The sequence below is a fragment of the Cornus florida genome, unplaced genomic scaffold (assembly GCF_030987335.1).
Source record: "Cornus florida cultivar Cherokee Brave unplaced genomic scaffold, ASM3098733v1 CherokeeBrave_3.0.0_Hap2_Chr10, whole genome shotgun sequence".
In the NCBI taxonomy this organism is placed as follows: Eukaryota; Viridiplantae; Streptophyta; class Magnoliopsida; order Cornales; family Cornaceae; genus Cornus; species Cornus florida.
Window position 1 is genome coordinate 88,896,920 of NW_026775580.1, and position 22,061 is coordinate 88,918,980.

Below are 22,061 nucleotides of genomic sequence, written 5' to 3' on the forward strand. Positions count from 1 at the left end.
TATATAAACAAAATTTTCTTTTTTTTCACTTTATCCTTTAAAATATAACAAAATCAAACACCAATATATTGTATCGACTTCTTAATGATAATATCAATAATAAATTGTGTAAATGTTACGTGCACTCAAATACACAAATATCACGAGAAAAAAAAAAAAAAAAAAAACCAATTGAAAATATATTTTGATATATAAAAAAAAAATTTGACATCTTTCATGCGTGCAATACAGTACTACTATAGTGAATGATTACTGTTAATCACGCTGTGCAATATAGAACTGCATCCGCTTATGTCGAGAAACACATGCTTTCTTGTTGAAGAAATTTGGAAAGCACAAAATTGTGAAGAGAAAAAGCAATGGGTGCTAATTTTTGTAGTACGACAAATATACTATATAGAAATGATAAACATTCCGAGGAGTCTTGCCACGTCATCACTTCCAGCTTGGCCTACTACGGAGTATTATTAAACACAGCCATAGACTTCTAGTTTAAAATATATATGTATATATTTTAACTGCGCCATATCTATTCGGTAAAAGATGGCTCGAGGCTTTGAGCGGTTAAAATTAAGCCTTTCATCTCTTCTATCTCTATTGCGAAGGGAAAAAAAAACAAAAAAAAAAACGGAAAAACTTATCTCTACGCTGTTTCTCGTCTTGTTCTTCAGCTGAGCCAACTCAGCTCCGAGTTAGCTCATCGGAGCTCGGGCGTTGCCATCTCACACCGTTATTTTCCAGGGACTCCGAGTTCGAATATTTCCACTTTTTGGGTAAGAATTACGCCGGAATATTCCTCAATTCGCTTGTATTCGTTTCATCGCAATATCTCTCTGTATCATCATCATCCCTCTCTGACTCTCTCTGTCTCTCTCTCTCTCTATATATATATATATATATATATGTACTGTACGTCCTTACATGTATTTGTGTGTATATATATTAGGGTTCCTTTTCGCAATTTCGTAATATCGTGATTCAATATAACTTTATTACTTTTATTGGTTGCAACTGTGCATACATTTGAATTATTAATGATCGATTCCTGTATAATACCATTTCGATTCAGATTTTTAATTGATTGCTGTGCTTCGTTTGCTTGGCAGATTTTTGCGAGTTTCTCTATCCTTTGATAGAGAATTGTGGCGATCTAATTGAAAACGAGTTTGGAACGAGTATGAAAAAGGTGACGCGAAAAGTTGGAAGATATGAGATGGGACGCACAATTGGAGAAGGTACTTTCGCCAAGGTTAAGTTTGCGCAGAACACAGAGACTGGTGAGAGTGTGGCCATGAAAGTTATGGCAAAAACCACCATACTCAAGCACAAAATGGTTGATCAGGTTTAAAATTAGTCTTCCTTCCCTATAATTGTAAAGATATATATATATATATGTGCTTATGTATTCTGACGCGCATCATATGAAGAAAGTGCCTATAGAATTTTTAAATATTGAAAGTTTATGTTTATTATTATTTTTCTGTAAATTTGTATCTATTTGTATCTCTATTAATGGAGTTCTCTCTGTATATGTGTTTGAAGTCACAATTGTAATATAGCTGCACAATTTTCTACAGGACTATGTTTCCTTGTGATTATTTGATGTTGGATAACTGATGCTGATGAGTGGATTAGTCCAAAATGAAAGAACCATATGCTCAAGTGCCTCAACTATAGAGTTCCAAAAATCTGATGAAAATTACACATATTGGGATTGTTCAAAAGATTTAACAGTTCGAGGATTTCAAATTATTATGATTTTCTTAAAAGTGAAACTAAATCTTAGTCCGGGTAGTAGCGTAGAGGTTCATGGTGATAGGTGATGTAGGGGATGAGAAAATATATAGAAAGAATATCCTAAAGGAGGGATCTTTGTAATTTTCTTACGATTTTATTTCATAGCCTGCTCTGACATCTAATTTATAGTAGGGGGGAAATGTTCGTCTTTTGACCAAGGAGTTTGATGTATCCACTTTTTCCACTGGTTTTGCATTTCAAGTTGTTAAATTTTCAAGGAAGGAGTCATACTTGCAACAAAGGTATAGGTTCATTGAGAATTATCTATAGCTACTTCCCATTGAGGGGGAGGGACCGTAAAGTCACATAAACACCTGGTCAGCTATACGTCCTAAGACTTGACTCTTTGTTGCAATCTACTCTACCATCTTTCTCCTTACATGGTCAGAATGGCAAAAAGTCTCTAAATTCTATCTAAATTTTTGATGACCTTAATTTGGATTTTGAGAATGGAGCAGTAGTTAGGCAAGGTAGCTGAGGGGACTTGGTATATACAACCCGTTAAGAATTTGGTACTTCTTTTCCCAAAATTTCTGTGCTTAGTGCTTATTAAATTTCTCCACAACGAAAATCTGAATGCTTTTGATATTTTGGTTCTGACCTAGAGCCTACAGGACAACCTATCTGTTATATAAAGGCCACTGAGGCAACCTACAGTCCCACACTAAAACATTTTCAAATGCATGTAGCCTACTGGCTACTGCAGTTCACATTTCTGGATAATGCATGCATACATGTACAAAGGAAAAAAGGAAGAAGAAGAAGAGAGACTAATTTCTAAGTTATTGGAACTTTAGATTTTTTTATTCTCAGTTTGATTTGAGTGTGAACATATTTGGTAGAAGTATGATACTTCTGACCTTGGCTCATGAATATTCCTTCTCTTTATAAGTATTTTCTAACTTCCTTGAGTTTATTTCCAGATAAAAAGAGAGATATCCATAATGAAGATTGTCAGGCATCCTAATATAGTTAGGCTGCATGAGGTATGTCTTTGCAATATGCCTTTGATCAATATTAATTTTTCTTTATATCACACCATTGGTATGTTAAAGACTTATTTTCCTGAAGCTTTTCTGGATATTAGTTTTGCTTTTCTTTTTATTTTTTTGTTAGGTTTTGGCTAGCCGGACAAAGATTTACATTGTTCTAGAGTTTGTCACTGGAGGAGAACTTTTTGATAGAATTGTAAGGCTTCTCCAACTTCTACTTATGCAAATAGTGGATGTTAACATTCTTTTACATTTTCTCTTTGCTTGGATGTTGTTGAAATCAGATGATTGTTTCACTCACAAGGTTGTACATTTTTATAATTTCCAGAAGTGCCTTGCAGAATTTCTTAAAACATGTTTATAATTTCCATCTTAGTGGCGTGAAGCATTGCTGCTCCATTATGCTGCATTGCTGATGTGGGGAACTGTTTTTGCTCACTCTTATCCTGGGTGTACAGGTTCATCAAGGCAGACTTTCCGAGAACGAATCCAGACGATACTTTCAACAGCTTATAGATGCAGTTGCTCATTGTCACAGTAAGGGTGTGTACCACAGAGATTTGAAGGTGCAAAACGATGGTTGACATGTGACTCATTTCATTGAGCAATTGTATTTATTCAGGAAAAAAAAAAAATTGAGCAATTGTTTTTATTATGGTGATCCTAATTAACATTTTTTGGTTTTCTTTGTTATTTATAGCCTGAAAATCTTCTTCTCGATTCCAGCGGAAGCTTAAAAGTTTCTGATTTTGGACTGAGTGCATTGCCACAACAAGTAAGCATGATCATGTTCTATTTGGATTGCAAAACAAAAGAGTGCTTCTTTTAACTATGTATATACTCTGTATAATCCATCTGCAGGGAGTTGAACTTCTTCGTACCACTTGCGGGACCCCCAATTATGTTGCCCCTGAGGTACACCCTTTTAAGACACATCAATTTGCCCAATACTAATTTGATCTGGTCTCACATACCAATGCTGCCTTCTCTTTTTTCTTTTTTTCTGCTGTTCCTATAGCTTTTGATTTTATCTCATTTGGCTCAGTTTCATGCTTGATGGTTTTGCCGACACTTGTTTTACATATATGACTTTTAGGCAATTTCTGTCAGGATTACATAGCTTCAAATTAGGGTATTGTTTTGTACTTCCTATAATTACATGTATAAAAAAATAAGTATTCATACTGTTATATAAAGGTAAAAGCTTGAAGGTGGGGCAAAACTTCCTTACAGGAATACCTTATTCTAAAAAGTAGTTCATACCTTTGAAACAGTGGATGACATTATAATAATTTGATAATGGTTATGAAAAATCTTAGGCTTTACTTTTCATTTTCTGTTTGCATCACCATTCTCATGGTAAGTTTACTAAGTCGAATTGGAACTGGCAATGGAGCCACTGCCTCCTGCCCACTACCACTAACATTGCCACCACTTGAATACACGCCTTCCATTCCTTTCAATATCATCGCAATGTATCCATCTTCATGCATAAGGATATTAGATTACCTAGTAGGAAAGATAGAAAAACTGTCACAGGTCCTTTCTCCTTTCTATTCTTGTTTTTGGATTAATATATATGATTATGTTTAAGTTAATATATTAAGATAGAAATAGACAAAGTAGAAACTTAACCTTTTATGTTATGAGACCAAAGATTTTTTTATTTTCCTTAAGCGACTTAGTGAAATTATGCTTCACAATCACTAGTTTAACATTGTCCACCTCCACCATTTTTTTTAAAAAAAAGTATTACATCGTCCACCTCCACCCGTACCACTTCCATTATCATGACTGCTGGATTGCACACTTGCATCATGTTTATACATTAGTGTATTCAAACATACACAGATAAGCTGTGTTATCGCATCTATTGCTGGAATTATTGATAAAGTGCTTTGCACAGTACTTTCAAGCAGTTGAGTTATTAGCTCACTGACTTGTGCAAATATCTTGGGTACATAAATATTTTGAAATTACAGTGCCTCCATGACACCCAATAATGAGTGAAATATTGTTGGATATCAATGGAATATATTCAGCAATATGCATAAATAAAGAGAGAGGGAGCTGGTTGTCTACCCTCCTTGAGCTTGTCTTTTGAATGGGTGGGTGAAAGGAGTGTATCTCTGTCAGTAGAAGATGTTTATTTTTCACTTTCTTCATTTACTTGAATACCTCATGTTTAGTCTTATCTTTTTCCTTTTTAATTTTCCCTTTGAGGATATATCACCCTCTCCCTTGGGCTTCCATACCTAATTTAAGCGTTGTAAAATATTCTGTTTCTTATTCTTGGGTTCTGGATTGCTATATATGGCTCAATGCACCTTGTATTCCTTGGAAGTCAATAATCTGTGATAATCATTGTACTCCTTAATTACTTTCAGTAATACTGTAATGACTTGTACATGGTTTGCTGTATATATTTGTGATTTCTAGCAACTCCTTGAGTTGGATGAAATTTCATATTTCCAGTTAAAATGAAATCTTTTCTTACCTACCAAAAGAAGAAGAAAACTATATTCTTCACCATCTCTATTATTTTATTTGGTTATTTACTACTAAGTAATTCTTTTTCAAAGAAGCATGTGCTGAGTTTTAATTATTTATTATTTATTTATTTAACCATCTGATTTTATTACCCAACAATCAATGCATTTAGGTGTTAGGTCACCAGGGTTATGACGGTGCCGCTGCAGATGTCTGGTCATGTGGAGTCATCCTCTATGTTTTAATGGCGGGATATCTCCCATTTGATGAGACGGACCTTCCAACCTTGTACAAAAAGGTTAGCTGTTGTTATTCTTTAGTTGAAGAATCTACGTCTATAACATATTTTTATATATCAGATATTTGCAGAATTCCTTCTGTTTGCCCTTCTTTGTCACATGTCCTTTCTAATGCACTATTAGATTTCACTCTTAAAAGCGAGGACTATCATAATTCTTGTTCCTTTCTTCCAATGACGTCAGACACCTTGTTTCTAAGTTATGCGTTACTCCTAGCTCCTTGCTTCACCCAAACTCGTGGACTGGGAAGAGCACTTTCCACATTGATTCCTTTTCTAGGAATAAACACAACTAAATGACACAATTTGCAAAAAATGCGCAAAAGTATCTGTGAGATGCTTTTGTTTTGAGTACACTTGGAATTGGATCGGATTCAAGAACCTCTCTTCCTGGCCTCAAAGGGGCTGGTCTCACTTTATTTCTGTCTGTCCCCAAAATACCTTTTATGTTTTCTGGAGGTTTATGACTTGGGCGTTTTGTAACTATGGTCCGTGTTAATGTCGTGCGAATGGGTATGGGCTGCTATAATGGCTTGTTTCATCTTTTTTGTGGTTTACAAACTAAGAGGAGCCTTTTTCATGTTTTACCAGCTATGTCATGCGAGTTGTTCTGTAAGCTGTGTCAATATGTGTGGGCTATCTAATTGTTCTTTTGACTGATGTGTAGGTCAGTGCCGCACAATTTTCGTGCCCATTTTGGTTTTCTCCTGGTGCAAAATCCTTGATACATAAGATACTTGATCCCAAACCTGAAACTGTGAGTATAAGATCATTGCTTATTAGTATATGCAAATCCTCGATTCAATATAACTGTGTGTGTGTGTGTGAGTGTGCACACGCTCTCATATGCATTACATTGTTCTGAAAGTACATTATGTGCCAATTGCTTCTTTAATTCTTGAACTTTTATATACTTGAGGATAGATGATGATGAGATGGAACATCATGCAAGAGATTTTTCAGTTGACAATTGTTTAGCCCATAGAATTATCAACAATGATGAAAACTCAATTTCATATATGTTTTCCATGTTCATTGATGACCAGAATGCTGCAAGAACGTTGAAATAATGATATTCCACAAATCCATATTCTTGTGTACCTTGAATTTAATTTCATAATTCGAAACTTCAAAAATAAATAAATAAGGCAAAGCAATTAAAAGGACAACGAAGTTTTAGCAAATAAGGGTTAATAGTTCGATCTGTAGGCTCTATAGCATTGTGGTACATGAATAATTGTTTTGCAGTGTAAATATCGATATAGCCCTGAAATGGAAGTCTTGGACAAATTTAGGCATTTTTTCTATTCTCTCTTTTAAAGGGACCTCTTTGTTTAAATATTTACATAAGAATTCAGAATAGTAAAATATTATTTACAATCACTAGAAGATATACACAGAAAGAATAGGAAAAAAATGCAAAATTACTGATCAACATTCCTACATCATGGACTGAGGTTGGGAGTTCGAATCCCTTGTGTGCATCCCAGAGAGTTTCTCTGTAATTGCCTGGTGCTTGACTATGGGGTGCTCTGAGAGGGCTAACACCATCATCATTGCGCGGGGGGGGGGTGTGGGTTGGGGTCAATGTTCTCCTTTGATTTGCATTCAAATATAAAAGTGAAAATTTGAACAGCTGCAACCTTTAACTTAAAGAATCACCAAGACTTGCATTGATGTGTTTTCAAGAAAATACACATGATTGTGCTTGATGCAATCAAAAACTAATATGATACAGGAGCATCCCATTTTATAGAAGAAAAAAGGGGGCTGGAGTTGAGCTGAGTTGGAAAACCTTCCTTGGAGATCCATGCAGTATGTGGAAGGCCTAATATATATATATATATAAGGGCTAGCCCAATCATGATTGACGAGGCTCTCGCCATTGCCGGGTTTGGGTAGGATGAGATATATATAGTCTTATCTCCACATGAGAGACTGTGTCCTTGTTTCAAACTTGTGACCTCCAGGTCACAATACAACAACCTTACCATTTCACCAAGCCCAACTCTCCCTTCCCACTGCTTGCCCCCTCCCTCCACCACCACTGTGGCTGCAGCTTCTCTCTCTCTCTCTCTCTCGGCCCCTCTCTCGCCACTGTCAGCGGTCATCACTCTTTCTCCTCACATCTTGCCTTGTCCCTCCACGATTAGAGCGGTTGCCGCTCCTCACTATATTTCCACCACAGCCCTTCTCTGTCAACCAATTGTGTTTTAAGACATGAAGGTAATGTCTGCTAAGCAGGGCCGAACCCTTTTAGCAACAGATCAAGGCATCACTTAAAAGCACCCTGATAAGGAAAGCAAATGTATAAAAAAAAAATCCGTATTTACTGAATAGTGAATAAGAATGTAAATGGGTGATTGATATCCTCTTGTGATTTGCAATGGAAGGCCCAACCCCATTAACAATCTTAATATTGATGATCCACCTTGGTATTTTTTGTTGGTGGTGTCAATGAAGAAATTCAAAAGAAACTGTGAGTGGGAAATGGCTGTTGCTAGAGAGAGATTCCATCTTTGAATCGTTGACATCTTAATGCCCACATAGTTTTCAATTTTTACACGTGTATGTGTAATCAATTTATATATGCATAGATAATCACTCAATCTACACGGAGTTATTGAGAAGAGAGAAGTAAAAAAAAAAGAGGGAATTTGTACATGGGCATTTTTGGGATTTAAGAATTGTTCTTTATTGGTTGATGGCAGGGGAGGTGATAGTTATTTCAAACAAACCTCAGATGAGGTTGACTGAATTTTTTTTACAACTTTAAACCGATAGTAATTATGCCAAACCTCAGGGGGGTCAAGGTAACTTATCCATATTTTTTTTATCCTAGCTTGTTTCCCCAAAAAATCCATTGTTCTAAATCTATAACAAAATACATATATACACACACACTAATTTGTGCTGCTTGATAATCAATATTATGAAACAAGTTAAATTGTGCTCTAGGTCCAAAGAGAATGCCAGTGTGTATGAGGTTCTGGTCTTAAAACAAGGTTTGTGCCCTGCAAAAAGCATTATGTTTTTGTTTGAGAATTAATATATATATATATATATATATATATATATATTATGACACTGCAAAAATTTAGATGCGTTAGTAGTTTCTTCTCTCCCTTTCAGTAATTCGTTTTTGAGTTCATGCAGCGTATTCGGATTGAAGGTATAAAAAATGATCCATGGTTCCAGAAGAACTACATGGTTGTCAGACTTGGAGAAGATGAAGAAGTGAATTTGGATGATGTTCGTGCAGTTTTTGATGACATCGAGGTTGATCCTTGTTTCTTTTGTGCTGAGTGCAAATATCTTCTTCCTCAACTGAGAAAGATTTTTCTTTTTCCTAATAAAATAATATAATAGCAGTTTGGTTACTTCAGGAATTATAATCTGATGCTTCTCAATGTTTTTGCCTCTTACATAAACCTTTGCATTGCATTGCCTCTCGAGTTTTTTTTTTTTTTTTTTTTTTTTTTTTTTCAATGTATCTGGAGTTGACATCTGGTTGTTTTTTTTCTATTTTGCAGGACCAGTTTGTAACTGAACAATCCGAAAACAAGGAAAGTGGCCCTCTGATAATGAATGCATTTGAGATGATCACCCTCTCTCAAGGCTTGAACCTCTCAGCCTTGTTTGACAGAGGTCAGGTACAACTACATATTTCCAATTTGCTGCCAGATATGTACTGAATTGAACTTCAATCATATTCTATATGAGTTTTTATAATTCTTTTCTTAGTAGTGTCACTGTGATATACTTCAAATTTTCTGAAATTGGTAGCCTTAATCTTCTAGCCATTCCCCACCTTTTCAAATTTCCAAGTACTGAGGATTTCTACCTCATTAAGCTGGAAGTGGATTGTGCAAGTAAATCATGGCCACTTTTATTGTTAAGGATTGTATGTAACGAATATTGACTCATCAATTATTCTTCTAAGAGAGTGAATTTCATTTCCCATCCATGTTTCACATATTAAATGTGACTTCTTTCTATTTGGTAAGTGAGACAATTGACTATATTTATCTATGGCAGGATTATGTAAAGCGGCAAACCCGTTTTGTTTCACGCCAGCCAGCTAAAATTATAATTTCTACTATTGAAGCTGTTGCAGAATCAATGTCTCTCAAGGTCCACACACGTAACTACAAGGTAAACTGCTTGATAAATTGATCTTTTACCCTAATGGTTCACCTTGTATTTTTTTGCTCTTGTGATGATACCGTCATTCGTTGCAACCATCATTGCCATGTAATGTTAAAGAGTGTCCTATTGTGAGTTCCCACGATCTTTGCAATAAACTTGTAGTTTCATTGATTTTTCAATCTAACAGTGCTCTTCAATAAGCTTTACGCATTTCTTTTCCTGAATGAGGAATAACCTTTTCACACTCCTTATGCTATAAATCTGTTTCTAGTGCCCAAAACCTTAAAACAGCCAAATGGGCACTGTCCAGAGATTCCAGCAACCTTCCTACGGAGATTTGAGCAACCTCTCGCTTCAATGAAAAATCCCAACAGTTCCCTTCTTCGGTCATTCGACACTAACCTCTAGTTATTGTCACCATCCAAGAACCACTCCAAAATTGTCTTTTGCTACCTAATTAAAGTTCCAAAATCCTACCCCTTTCTGACACCCACACCCTCACAATCCCTAAAACCCAATGTCTTAACTACATGATACAGCCAATAACTTTCAGCCTTGAAAACCTGCTCCGATGTTGTTCTATCTTACACTTGGTTTCATCATTGTAGGAGAGTACTTCATGTTTGCCCAACATCATGGTCATTGTTGACCCACTACTCAGTTATAGTCCTAAGCAGCACGGTTTCTTCCATAAAGCTGCATCAGTTTTGAACTCATGTCAAACAACAATACTATTCCAACACATTTCGAACACATAGTTGGCATAACCTATATATATATATATATATATATATATATTCTGATTTACTCAGTTACCTAATGACATCATATTCCTTTTAAGAAATTTACTATCATGATAAAAGATTAAATGTTCTTTTTAATTGCAAAATTTAACAAACATGGGGCCAGTTTCATTAGTATGTCAGTAGTTCTGTCCTTTATGTGTCCATGTCCCGACTCCTGTTTTTTAGATTGTTATGCTGGTGTCTCCATGTTGTGTCGAGTTCATATTAGGTTCTTGTTTATGTAATATAGCACAGGTCATAAATGAAGTCTTTTAGGGATTGCATAAAAATAATAGTAATAGGCAGGCAGGGACCTTTATTGGACAGTTTCCAGGTTATGCTGAGATATTCAATAATGTTCTGGGCTAATTTTATATCTCATTGCTTGATTTGTGTGAATTACTACAGAAGTTGTATGCTTGAAAGCTCTGAAAGTAACTTGTAAGACTTGGCAGTTCTCCTGCAACAATTTCATCCAATTTAGTATATCTGTAACTCCCAAAAGTTTATTATAATTTGACTATAATTGTTTTGATTCAAATAAACCACTCAGTGAGTTGTATGCTTGAAAGCCCTAAAAGAAATTTGCAAATGTTGCAGTATACAGTCTCAATTTCTTCCATTTTACTTTGTTTCATAATGTATCTGGACCTCCCAAAAGATAATAATAACCAATGCTATTACTTTGATTTGTCAAACCACTCAGCAAAATGTATGCTTAACAGCTCTAAAAGGAAGTTGTAAAATATTGCAGTTTTCTTGAAACAAATTTGCCAAATGAGAACAAGAAAAAGAAATAAGAGAAGTACAAATATCAAAATGTTTATGTTGAATCTTTTAGTTCAAAATTGAGTGTATGTGATGATTGCTTAGGTGGTTTTAAATTTATAAGGAAAATTAAGGTCAAGACCATCTAGAGAATCAAACAAAAATTCCTCCACATTTAGGTCAAGAGCGTCTAGTGAATCACACAAAGGTGATGAACTATGCTGAGAATGCTTCAACTTTGAATCTCATATCGTCTTGGCTAGTTCTGTTATGTTATGATTTCAATACTATCAGATGTGTTGTTAACTGAAGTGCCAAGTTTAAGATAACCTTGAAAAAAAAGGAAAAAAACTGAAGTGCCAAGTTTCAGATAACCTTGTTTTTTAAATCTCAATATGCTTTAATTACTATCAACAATCATTTCTTGCAGACAAGACTTGAAGGAGTCTCTGCCTATAGGACTGGTCAACTTGCTGTCGTGTTGGAGGTAACTCTGAACTTTATTTTTGATTAATGCTTCTTTGATTCTACATAAAGAGCCTCCAATTGGTGGTGCTATTTCCAAGAGATCGTTTTATGGTATTTAGGTTTTTGAAGTTGCCCCATCGCTTTTCATGGTGGACGTACGAAAGGCTGCTGGGGATACTCTTGAATATCACAAGGTTAGCTTGTACCAGTTTTGGAATTGCATTTGGCTTCACAATTTCTTGTTGAATGAAACCTATGGTTACCTGCATACATTTGCACACACACATACAACTTAGTCAGTAGACTTCATAAAGTTCAACGAGCACATTTTAGCTCAATTAGTCTTGCTCTGATGGCTGGCTTGGTAGCATGGTTTATCTTTTACTATAGTGCCCATTAGTATTCTGTCTTCTATCAACCACATCACATTTTTTTCACAAGTCATAACCATAACCCATTCATTTTTTATCTCGTCCTTGGAGAGCCTTAATATGAGGCTATCGTTATTTCTTGCTACTTTTGGCGTTATCACCTCCTTTTCCTGACTGTCCATCTAATCTTCACCACCTTATAAAATTTTCCCTCGAACTAGATATACATGCATTGAACAAGGGTAACTCCATTCATGGATCCCTCTGCAAGGTTTAATGACTCCATAAATTTTGGTACTCCATTCATGGATCCGTCTGCAAGGTTTAATGACTCCATAAATTTTGATAAGGCTAGAATGTGTAGTGGTGTCTGCTAATGGTTTTAAGTCATAAGAAGTCAGCATTAATAATTTTTTTTACATTCAGATAATTTCATCAGACACATCTGACTGATGCTGCTTTGATAAAAATACTAATATTCTCCTGTATCTTTTGCTGCAGTTCTACAAGAACTTCTGTGCTAAACTCGAGCATATCATATGGAAACCAACTGATCCTGCTCTGCTTAAGTCAATGACTTGCTGATCCAGTTCTATGGGTGTGAAGCATATCAGTAAGCAGACCAACACAGGAAAGCTATTCGTTGGTCATGGAAGCATACTTGTCTTGGGCATCAATAGGCAAGAAATATTACATGGTTTGTAAGTTGCAGTCCCCTTTTTAGCTTTTAATCACTGCGGCATTATATTATAAAACCGATTTCATTAGGTTTAGTGGTTTCTTCCAACCCTCTAGGTTGACCTATAATCCTTGTATTTAGAGCCTAGAGGTTGTATGCACAGAAAATCATACTTGTCTCAGGTTGTATACAGAGTACGTATCATAAATGCCTATAATTTATACATTTTATTTAGTGTTGTGAAATTTCTATGGACAACCATGCTGGTGGCTCACAATCCTTTCTTGATATGATTATAACCGTGTAATTCAAATTTGTTTCACGTGGTATTATTACCCTTCCTGATTCTAATTTGATATACTTTACATACACAAGACAATTATGAGGGGGGAGGGGGGGGGGGGGGGGGGGGGGTGTGGGGGGGTGTTGGGGGTTGTTGGTGAAGAAGAGAAGGAAAACAAGGAAGAAAAGGTACGTAACTTGGTTGCCTATTTTTCTTGGTCTTCATTGTGCTCTTCGGCCTTTGTTCAGTGTGTTCTTATGTGGAATTTGGCATGGAATTAAATAATGGACATTGTGACCAACATACAATCCCCCAAAAAAAACACACACACACACAGGTGCATGCACATGTACTGAGGTCAAGAAATACGCCTCTTGATTCTTGAATATGGACCTAAATTTTTTGAATTTAATGAAATGTCGAGGTAATTGCCGATGTTGAACGCCTCTATCCTTTTAGTTTCAAATAAGTCGTTCAGAATGTTCAATGCATTTTTCTGTATCGCCTTTGCACTTCTCACTTGTGCTGAAAGGTCTAACAGCAACCTTATTTCTTGCCTAGGCTGGAAATTTTCTCTCTAAATAATTAAAGTACATGTTATATACATAGTACACACACAGAGTGTGTGTGTGTGGACCATATCCCATGTGGGGGTGATCACTGATCAGCACCCTCCGTGTTCCATTACATAGAAGATTCTGAGATTAGGTGTGAAAACAGTAGTTTCAAGGTTGAAAGTACTTATCTCCACATCTGCATTTCCAAGAGAGAAGATAGTAGTTCTCATCTTGTATAGCTGCTTGTTTCCTGGAATTATATTTGGCGTGGGGATGAGTAACTAAAGCAGCTATGCAAGGTCTGCAACTAAGGCACCTTTTCATACACTGAGGGGGCCTTGAACCCAACACACCTTTCATTTGCCTCGTACCCTCAATCTCCCCTAAAACTAGTAACCCAACTGCCACAAAAGAAAGAAGAAGAATATGAGACGACAGTCATGATCTAGCTATAGAAATTTTAAACCCAAAAATGGAAAACAAGGAGTTATTAAATTGAATAAAAGCAAAACACTAAATTTAGAAGAGAGAACACACTAGTGCTTAGAGTGTTATGAATGGAATTGGGTTTTGATTCTTTTATTTACCTGACTTGGAATGAAGGAATGTGAGAGAAAAGAAGATCATCAGAATGAATGCAATGCTTGGGTTTTTTGGGTAATTTCTTGAGGAAGCCATCAGTGTATATGTTTCTGACTAGAAATAAAGAAGAACAAGTAGTTCAAAGTATTTGGGGGACATTTCTTTTTTTTTTTTTTTTTTTTCTGTTGTGGAGGGGATGGGAAGGTACTGTAATACTATAGTTGTGTTCTTTGTAAAACGATATATATATTGTATTGGCGGGGTTACTTGTCTAGTTGTCTGCCAATGTAATGCATCTGAGTTTGAGGGTCCCTATTGGAGAACTTGTTTCCAAGTCTCCTCAGAGAACTGTTACTCTCACTTCAGGCTTTCAGAAACTGTGTGAAATGACTCGACCAATAGTCTGAATTTGCAGGTTTTCAAATTATTGATGTACCATCCCTCCTCCTTTCTTATCAGGATACACACACACTGATATATATATATATATATATATATGTTCCCGATATAATGATAATTTGGATGTATAGCTTTACAAAGTGTCATATTGGAGATGTAACTAAATTAAAGTACAGAAGGTGAAAAAAAAAAAAAAAAAAAAAAAAAAAAAAAAAAAAAATTTAAGTATAGAAGAATTAACCTATATATCTGCGAGTTAGTAGATTGGTATTGGATAGGCATTTAAAGAATGATGTTATTTTTTACAAATCTAAATTGATTTCGCAGTGAGGGTACTTTAGAAGTTAATGAAACATAATTTTGTATTGCAAGTGGTAGGTGGGAAAACAAATTAAGGAGGAAAGAGAGAGAGAGAGAGAGAGAGAGAGAGAGAGAGACTAATGGTATATTTTAATTTTTTGATAATTGACTTGTGGGGGCGGAGGAAGACAGATTACAAAAGGAGATGGTTTGCTTAGATATTAGTTTAAGACAAATGATGAAGATCTGGGTCACAGTGACCTATTTTTCCAATACATTGAATCAATTTAGTGTCGGCAACAACCTTTAGTTGATTATCATTCAAACTCAGCTCCATTTACCAACCTCCCCTTTTGTGGTCACAACAAGATCTGAATACAGCACCCATATCAAATATTGAGGAAATGTTCTGCCATCATCAAACACGGTCCAAACAGTGCCTGCCTTCCTGCTTAATGACTTCAATGCTTGATTAGATATGCTGCAGTTGCACAATCAAGCATTACCATGTGAAACTTTGGGAATTGGGATGTACATTAAAGGAAACTCAATTCTCTAAAATTCAGAAAAGAAACTTTAGCAGTAACAGAAGATTTATTTATTTATTTTTTTCCTGAACAAAAATCTCCAAAAATTTATCAAAAAATTGTTGGATACATCCGACTATATGAATGGGGAATAATATCGTTTCCCCCACTTAAATGTAATCAGATGTGTTAAGACTCCCAGGCTACTTGCTATTTTCCTTCTTCAAACAAATACCGCATTTCCTTAAAATAAAAAAACGAAACCAACCCAAATAACTAACAATGAATTCTCTCTATCATCTTCCAACAAACTGACATTGTGAGCAGCTCCCATCAATAGTTCTCTTAGCCCCTCGCAGCTGACTACTGATTACAATGCTCCCATCAATGAATTTTCTCTCTTCTGTAACCATGCAAAACTAAAGTTTGGGAAAATCGAATTTGCATTGCCAATTGCCATACATTGGAGTATTGGACGTTCTAAATTGAAAACTCAACTCCATTCAGTGCTCAGAAATGACTGGAAGGGCATTGATATCAAACATTATTCATTGCCGCCAACAAAGTAACAACACAAGTAGCGAATTCCCATTTTATTACATAGAAAGTGGTTGCATAGAACAATATACAAGAGCAGGAGACATATGAAGAAATAGGATTTGGTGATCCCATAAAAAACTAGGACTTGGTAAGAAAAAAACAAACAACCGTGAGGTTGTCATAGCAACTACATGAACAAGCTGCCATGGCCGAAGTCCACGAGTCAGAGTCACCCACACTTGCAACTTCCCGATGCAACCACAGGGAGAGGACCAAAATAAGATAAAACAAGGACACACACTTAAAAAGACCATTAAAGCTAAACACAAACTAAACGGCAAGGAAGACTGAAAAAGCACCAAACGAAGCCAGCTAAAATACCAGGCACTAGAACACCCAGCAATGCGAACCCGAACCATGACATGACAAGAAGTGGAATACCCACCAGTGGAAAACCTAAAACCAGGACAGGGTAACTGTATTATCAGGGAACCATGGCTGTGGAAGAGGCAGCCTCCCGTCTATGAGAGAGACTAAACAGGTCTAACAGGCTCTCTGTAAATGAGGAAACCTGCAAAAAGGGATGAAAAGTGTATCTACCAAAGTCCCCTGGAAAACAACCAAGCTGCTGAGCTATAAGGAGACCCACTGCTAATGGGATAGAAAACTACCAAGTATGCTGATTCTGCTATCCGCGTTCGCAGACTGTACGAGCCATATGGAGCTATGCTTCTGCTACCTATAGAGTCTTCGAATTATCTATTCTAATTTAACACCTTTACATCTGCCTGCTTAATTTACCATATATAGGCGTTCGGTTTCCTGCCCTGATCTAGGAAAGTATATCGCATCTCCACAAGTTGTCTACAAGCCGCTCAACTGAGCTGCTGCTGATTGAATTGCAGTGCTGGAGATTCAAACCCACCAGGGTCCTTCCCAATTTTTTCAGGGAAGGCAAACTCTTGTTGGATACCTTAGAGCAACCAGACAGAGAAAGGATATGCAAATTTAATTGCTCCCCACGAGATAGAGCACCAACGCCAGAATCAGTGATCGAACAGTTTGACACATCAAGATCATCTAGTAAAAGGCAATTTTCTGCAACAGCCACTAAGCTTGCATCGGTGATCTTCCTACAACCATCAAGATTAAGCAATTCAAGGGTTCCCCCATGTAGTCTAACCATGGCTAAAACCACTTCGTCTGTCAAATTCAAGCACCCACTAAGATTCACTTTAACAAGCCCTGCCTCACAGCTCTCCAGAAGTGGGAGAAGCCCTGCATCAGTTATTCCATAAAGACCACTCAGGTCGATGTGATGCAGCTGAGGACACAATTTCCCCACCATAGCCAAGCTAGCACTGCCAAACCCCGGGCAGCTTCGGATGGACAAAGATCGGAGAGATTCGCAAGGAGAGAGTGTAGGTGTTTCCAGAGCTAGATCCTTAATTCCCATGCATTTCACCAGGGAAAGAGACTTCAACTTCGATCCACAGTTTGAGAGTGCACCCAGAATACCTGACTGCGTGATTCTGTTGCACTCCTCCAATTGTAGGCTCTCAAGAGATCCAGCAGCCTTGGCAAAAGCTACCAGACCATAGTCAGATACAAAACAACACTTACGAAGGCACATCTGTTTCAAGTTCGGGCACCCCTTCCCTATGGCTTCAAGACTCACATCAGTTGTTCCTCGGCAGGAAGTAATTGTCAAAGATGTAAGTGTCTGCAGACCCTGAGCATTACCCATGACCCAAAAGCCCTTCTCACTCACATTTTGAAGCCCATTGAGGACAATATTAGTAATGGCTTTGCCACAGTGCCCAATTACAGCAAGAGAGAAGTCTGTGATGTTCAAGGCCTGAAGCTTTACCTTTGTCAAGACAGAAGAAACCGATGACAAGACCCTAGCAACCCCCTGATCTCCAACAAGAGGGCAGTCTTTAATAGTTATGGCCTGTAACTTGGGACAGCACCTTCCAATAGTTTGCAAGCTCTCATTCCCAATGTTTGCACAAGATTCAATCGTTAAAGCAGTCAAATTGGGACAACTCACTGCAATTGCCATCAAGCCCTTGTTGGAGATTGAAGGACACTGGCAGAGGTCAAGTTTCTCTAGCAAGTGGCATTCTTTGGCTATCTCTGCAAGACCCTCATCGCCAATAGAAGGAACGTTCCACAAAGAAAGAACCCTTAAAGAAGGGCAACCGTGGGCAATTGCTGAGAGACCAAGGTTGGTAACTCCACGGATAGAGTTGCTTCCCCTGACTGAAAGCTTGCCAAGCCCTCCACGGCTGGCCGTTCCAACTGCAATAGCAGCAAGTCTAATATCAGTCGCTTTCTTCCCTTCTAAGCACCTTGTAAGGTACCCATCACTTTGAAGTTCCTTATCTTCATCGCCACAGATCATTTCAACGTCATTCGAAGACTGATCTACATTGTTTTCACATGTTCCTCCCTGAACATACTCGCTCCTGCAAATTTCAGAATTGCGCACGCTACTTAGCAGCATAAGCCAACGCTTGGATACACAAGCACTGGCACTCCTCTCTTTACCTCCAGGCAGGCGTCTGAAGATCTCAAAAAGGCATTCATCGGGAAGAACTTCAATGGATGGTCTCTTTTCCTCCTCAAATCTGTTTTCTCTGAAGACGAATGGTCCGCTGATGCGTGACCTCTTGCGTGGAGGGCAATAGACATCGACATGGGAACCAAGAGATAGCAAGAGGCTCGAATCCTTGGAATAAATGGACCCTCCAGAATAAATTTCATCATCCCCTGAGAACACAATAACAAGAACCAATATCAGCTAAGTTTTTATATAGCTAGATGTGGTAAACAATAAATTTTCTAGGTGATGAAATTACCAAAACAATTCCTTCCCATGGCTAATTATAACTTATTTATCAGCTGTATATACAAATCTGCTAGTTGTGGTAAACAATAAATTCTCTATGTGATGAAATTTACCGAAACAATTCCCTCCCATAGCTACTTATAACTTATTTATTAATTTTCAGGATTGATTCTTCACCTAACTAAAGAAAGTTCATAGTTTCTGTTCAGCTAGCTGAGATGGAGTGGGAAATAAAATTCCCCAAAAACTTTTTTACTTTTGTTGGTTCACCATGTCACATCTAGAATCCTTTCCAAAATATTTTCAGAAAAACTATTAACAGTCCTAGATTATTATTATTATTATTATCATTATAATTTATTTCGTTTTAAACTTCAATCACACGTAGAACTCAAAAATTGGCTATATAAACCTCAATCAACAGTTGTTCACAGATCTACAAATCAATACTATATGATAAGCAGAAGAATCAAACAAGTAAATTCACCTAAAAAAGACTTATATTTAAGCTCAACCCACAAACAAAAACTGAATTCCCTCAGAAGAATTGGAAACTTACCACTGTAATTGATGAGCGCAGGCATGGTTGTTTCTCAAGAAAAAAACCCCGATCGGCTGCAAAAACGATCAGATCGATCACCAAAAACGACACAAAGCAGAGCAGGTATATGTATTTGTATATTTTAGCTTGGATTTCTGATTGCATTACAGGTATGAAGATTCAAGATGATCTGAAACCCTAACGAGTAGGGAAAAAAAAGAGAGGTGGAGGAGAAGGAATGATTGTTGTTGTTTATGTTTGCCACACAACAGTCGATATATATACATATATAAAAATACATACATACATATATGCAATATATAAATTATTTGGTGAGGTGTCAGTCTTCATTCAGATACATTAAAGGCCACATCCCTCTTACACCGTTCAATGAATCTTCCCGAAAACCGGATTTCCCGGTAATTCCTGAGGACTTGCCACTTGTACCAAAACCAGAAACCGGAAACTGGAAACCACCAATGCTATCTTCTTACTGGAACCGGGTACTCCCAGTTTTGTTTTTTGTTTTTTTGTGTTTTTTTACTTCTTCATTTTGAAATATTTGTGTTTTCTATTTCTCTTGTTTTGATAAGTAAGTAATTCTATTTTTCTTGTTGTTAAGGTGAATAATTATAAATCATAAATGCATTCTATTTTTTTTTTTATTTGATAAATGTATTTTTCTTCTCTTTTTTCTTAAATTAAATTATTTAACTGGGTGAAACTTGATTCACATAATATTAATTAAGGGAATTATAATTAAGGATCATAATATCATTTTGAGTGCATAAGTGGGATGTATTTATCACTTCTCTTATATTAGTTATTTTATTAAAAAATATAGTGAATTGTGATTTGGAGCCTTAGCTCTTTTTTAAAGTAAAGTGTGAATGTCACACAATTTTTTTTTTTATAAATTTTTTTGTCTTAAATTCATATGAATGGGAGTAAGCCATCTGTATAAAATAATTAATAAAAATGAAAATGACATACAAAAAAGGAAAATGATATTTTTTCATAATTTATTTTTAAAATTTATAATCTAAATTCATATGCCTAGATAGTGGTTAAATGTAAACAAATATATAATTTTTCGTATGAATGTAGTATATAAAGGAATATTTTTACATTTATATACTCACTTTCACGAGCAATTTATTTATAAGTCAATATAAAAGATCGAAATTCACTTCTTGCATTTTCTAAAAATGGCAAATTATCTTTTCAAAAAAATCAAATATATTATTATTTTATATATATATATATATATATATATATATATATGTAAATCATCCGGTCTCTTATATTTTTATTCATGTCAATGCAACTAAATTGTAATAGTTGAGTGAATACATTGTTCCTTTGGAAAAAGTCATAATTGCTTTGTTGCAGATATACAAACAAACCCCCACCTCCCCCCAACCCCCACCCACAAATACACGCACACTATATTAGATTGTTAATAGGAATTAGGGCTTTGTATATTTGGATGTAAGATAATTTTATTTTTTATTTTTTAGTGTTTGATTGTCGTAAAATATTTATGAGAATAAAAATATTAAAATTTAATAAAAATAATTTAATTATTAATTTTTAAGTTATTTTATATGTTTTGTTCGATGGACTTGTCTTTAATCTCGATTTAAATCTTTATCAAATATCAAAAAATTAAAAAATATATATATATATTTTAACTGAAAAAGAAAAATATTTTTTGAATACTAATAATAAATAATAACAATTTCAACCATAATTATTTTGATTTGATGATAAAGTTCAATTATTTGAATTCCTTTGGAACTGTTTTTTAAGAAAATTTTGAAACTTTCTTGCCTATGTAGATGAGAAATATTATTAATTACATATGTATTTTAAGAGGCAGAATACTACCATTATCAACTAAAAAGAAATTATATAAAGTATTATTAATTTTGAATTATGTTAGAAGTGGCGTCAAAGTGACTCTGGTCCATTATGAAGCTAGTCAATAAAATTTATTTTAGCAAAAAATTTGAAAAAAAAAAAAAAAAATTCCCAAAATTGATGTTGACAAAATCAAAACCAAGATGAGTACATGCATTAGAACCCCCTCCAGATTACATCCAGAACAGTTTTTATTCAATAAACTTAAAAAAAAATGTTGATCATTGACTTGTTCACAGCAGAAATATTATTAATTACATATATATTTTAAGAGGCCGAATACTACCATTATCAACTAAAAAGAAATTATATAAAGTATTATTAATTTTGAATTATGTTAGAAGTGGCGTCAAAGTGACTCTGGTCCATTATGAAGCTAGTCAATAAAATTTATTTTAGCAAAAAATTTGAAAAAAAAAAAAAAAAAATTCCCAAAATTGATGTTGACAAAATCAAAACCAAGATGAGTACATGCATTAGAACCCCCTCCAGATTACATCCGGAACAGTTTTTATTCAATAAACTTAAAAAAAATGTTGATCATTGACTTGTTCACCAGCAGCGGTCAATATGTGTTATGCCGCACACGCGCAGAGATTGACTTGAACAGTAGAAAGCTATGGAAAATGGGATGAGAAAAGGATGGATGAGTGGGACCCATGTCAGATGGGGTGCATACATGACCTTTTTGGTTCCTTTCTCTTAGACAAGATGGAAATTAATGTGGTGTGCAATGAACTTTGATTTGTGCAGGTCGA

At 35.7% G+C, this 22,061-nt stretch overlaps 2 protein-coding genes across 4 annotated transcripts; one reads left to right on the top strand and one right to left on the bottom strand.

Annotated features, from left to right (window-relative positions):
* Nucleotides 1-508: 508 nt before the first annotated feature.
* Nucleotides 509-13,031, top strand: LOC132279908 (CBL-interacting serine/threonine-protein kinase 24-like). Of its 3 annotated transcripts, none has more exons than XM_059781969.1 (15): nucleotides 513-773; nucleotides 1,107-1,342; nucleotides 2,721-2,783; nucleotides 2,914-2,985; nucleotides 3,248-3,355; nucleotides 3,490-3,564; nucleotides 3,651-3,704; nucleotides 5,452-5,577; nucleotides 6,245-6,334; nucleotides 8,734-8,856; nucleotides 9,111-9,230; nucleotides 9,616-9,732; nucleotides 11,710-11,766; nucleotides 11,867-11,941; nucleotides 12,620-13,031. In XM_059781969.1, the coding sequence occupies exons 2-15, from the start codon at nucleotides 1,178-1,180 to the stop codon at nucleotides 12,701-12,703; spliced, it is 1,329 nt and encodes a 442-aa protein (XP_059637952.1). In that variant the 5' UTR covers nucleotides 513-773; nucleotides 1,107-1,177; the 3' UTR covers nucleotides 12,704-13,031. The 3 variants fall into 3 exon arrangements, 2 of the variants coding, with proteins under 2 accessions (XP_059637952.1, XP_059637953.1); XM_059781970.1 differs by lacking the exon at nucleotides 513-773 and adding an exon at nucleotides 785-835; XR_009471425.1 differs by lacking the exons at nucleotides 11,867-11,941; nucleotides 12,620-13,031 and having other exon boundaries at nucleotides 509-773; nucleotides 9,111-9,225; nucleotides 11,710-11,771.
* Nucleotides 13,032-16,023: 2,992 nt separating this feature from the next.
* LOC132279909 (EIN3-binding F-box protein 1-like) lies at nucleotides 16,024-19,661 on the bottom strand. The gene is made up of 2 exons (XM_059781971.1): nucleotides 19,399-19,661; nucleotides 16,024-18,760 (listed from the first exon to the last, which is right to left on the bottom strand). The coding sequence occupies exons 1-2, from the start codon at nucleotides 19,421-19,423 to the stop codon at nucleotides 16,818-16,820; spliced, it is 1,968 nt and encodes a 655-aa protein (XP_059637954.1). The 5' UTR covers nucleotides 19,424-19,661; the 3' UTR covers nucleotides 16,024-16,817.
* Between the last annotated feature and the right edge of the window lie 2,400 nt (nucleotides 19,662-22,061).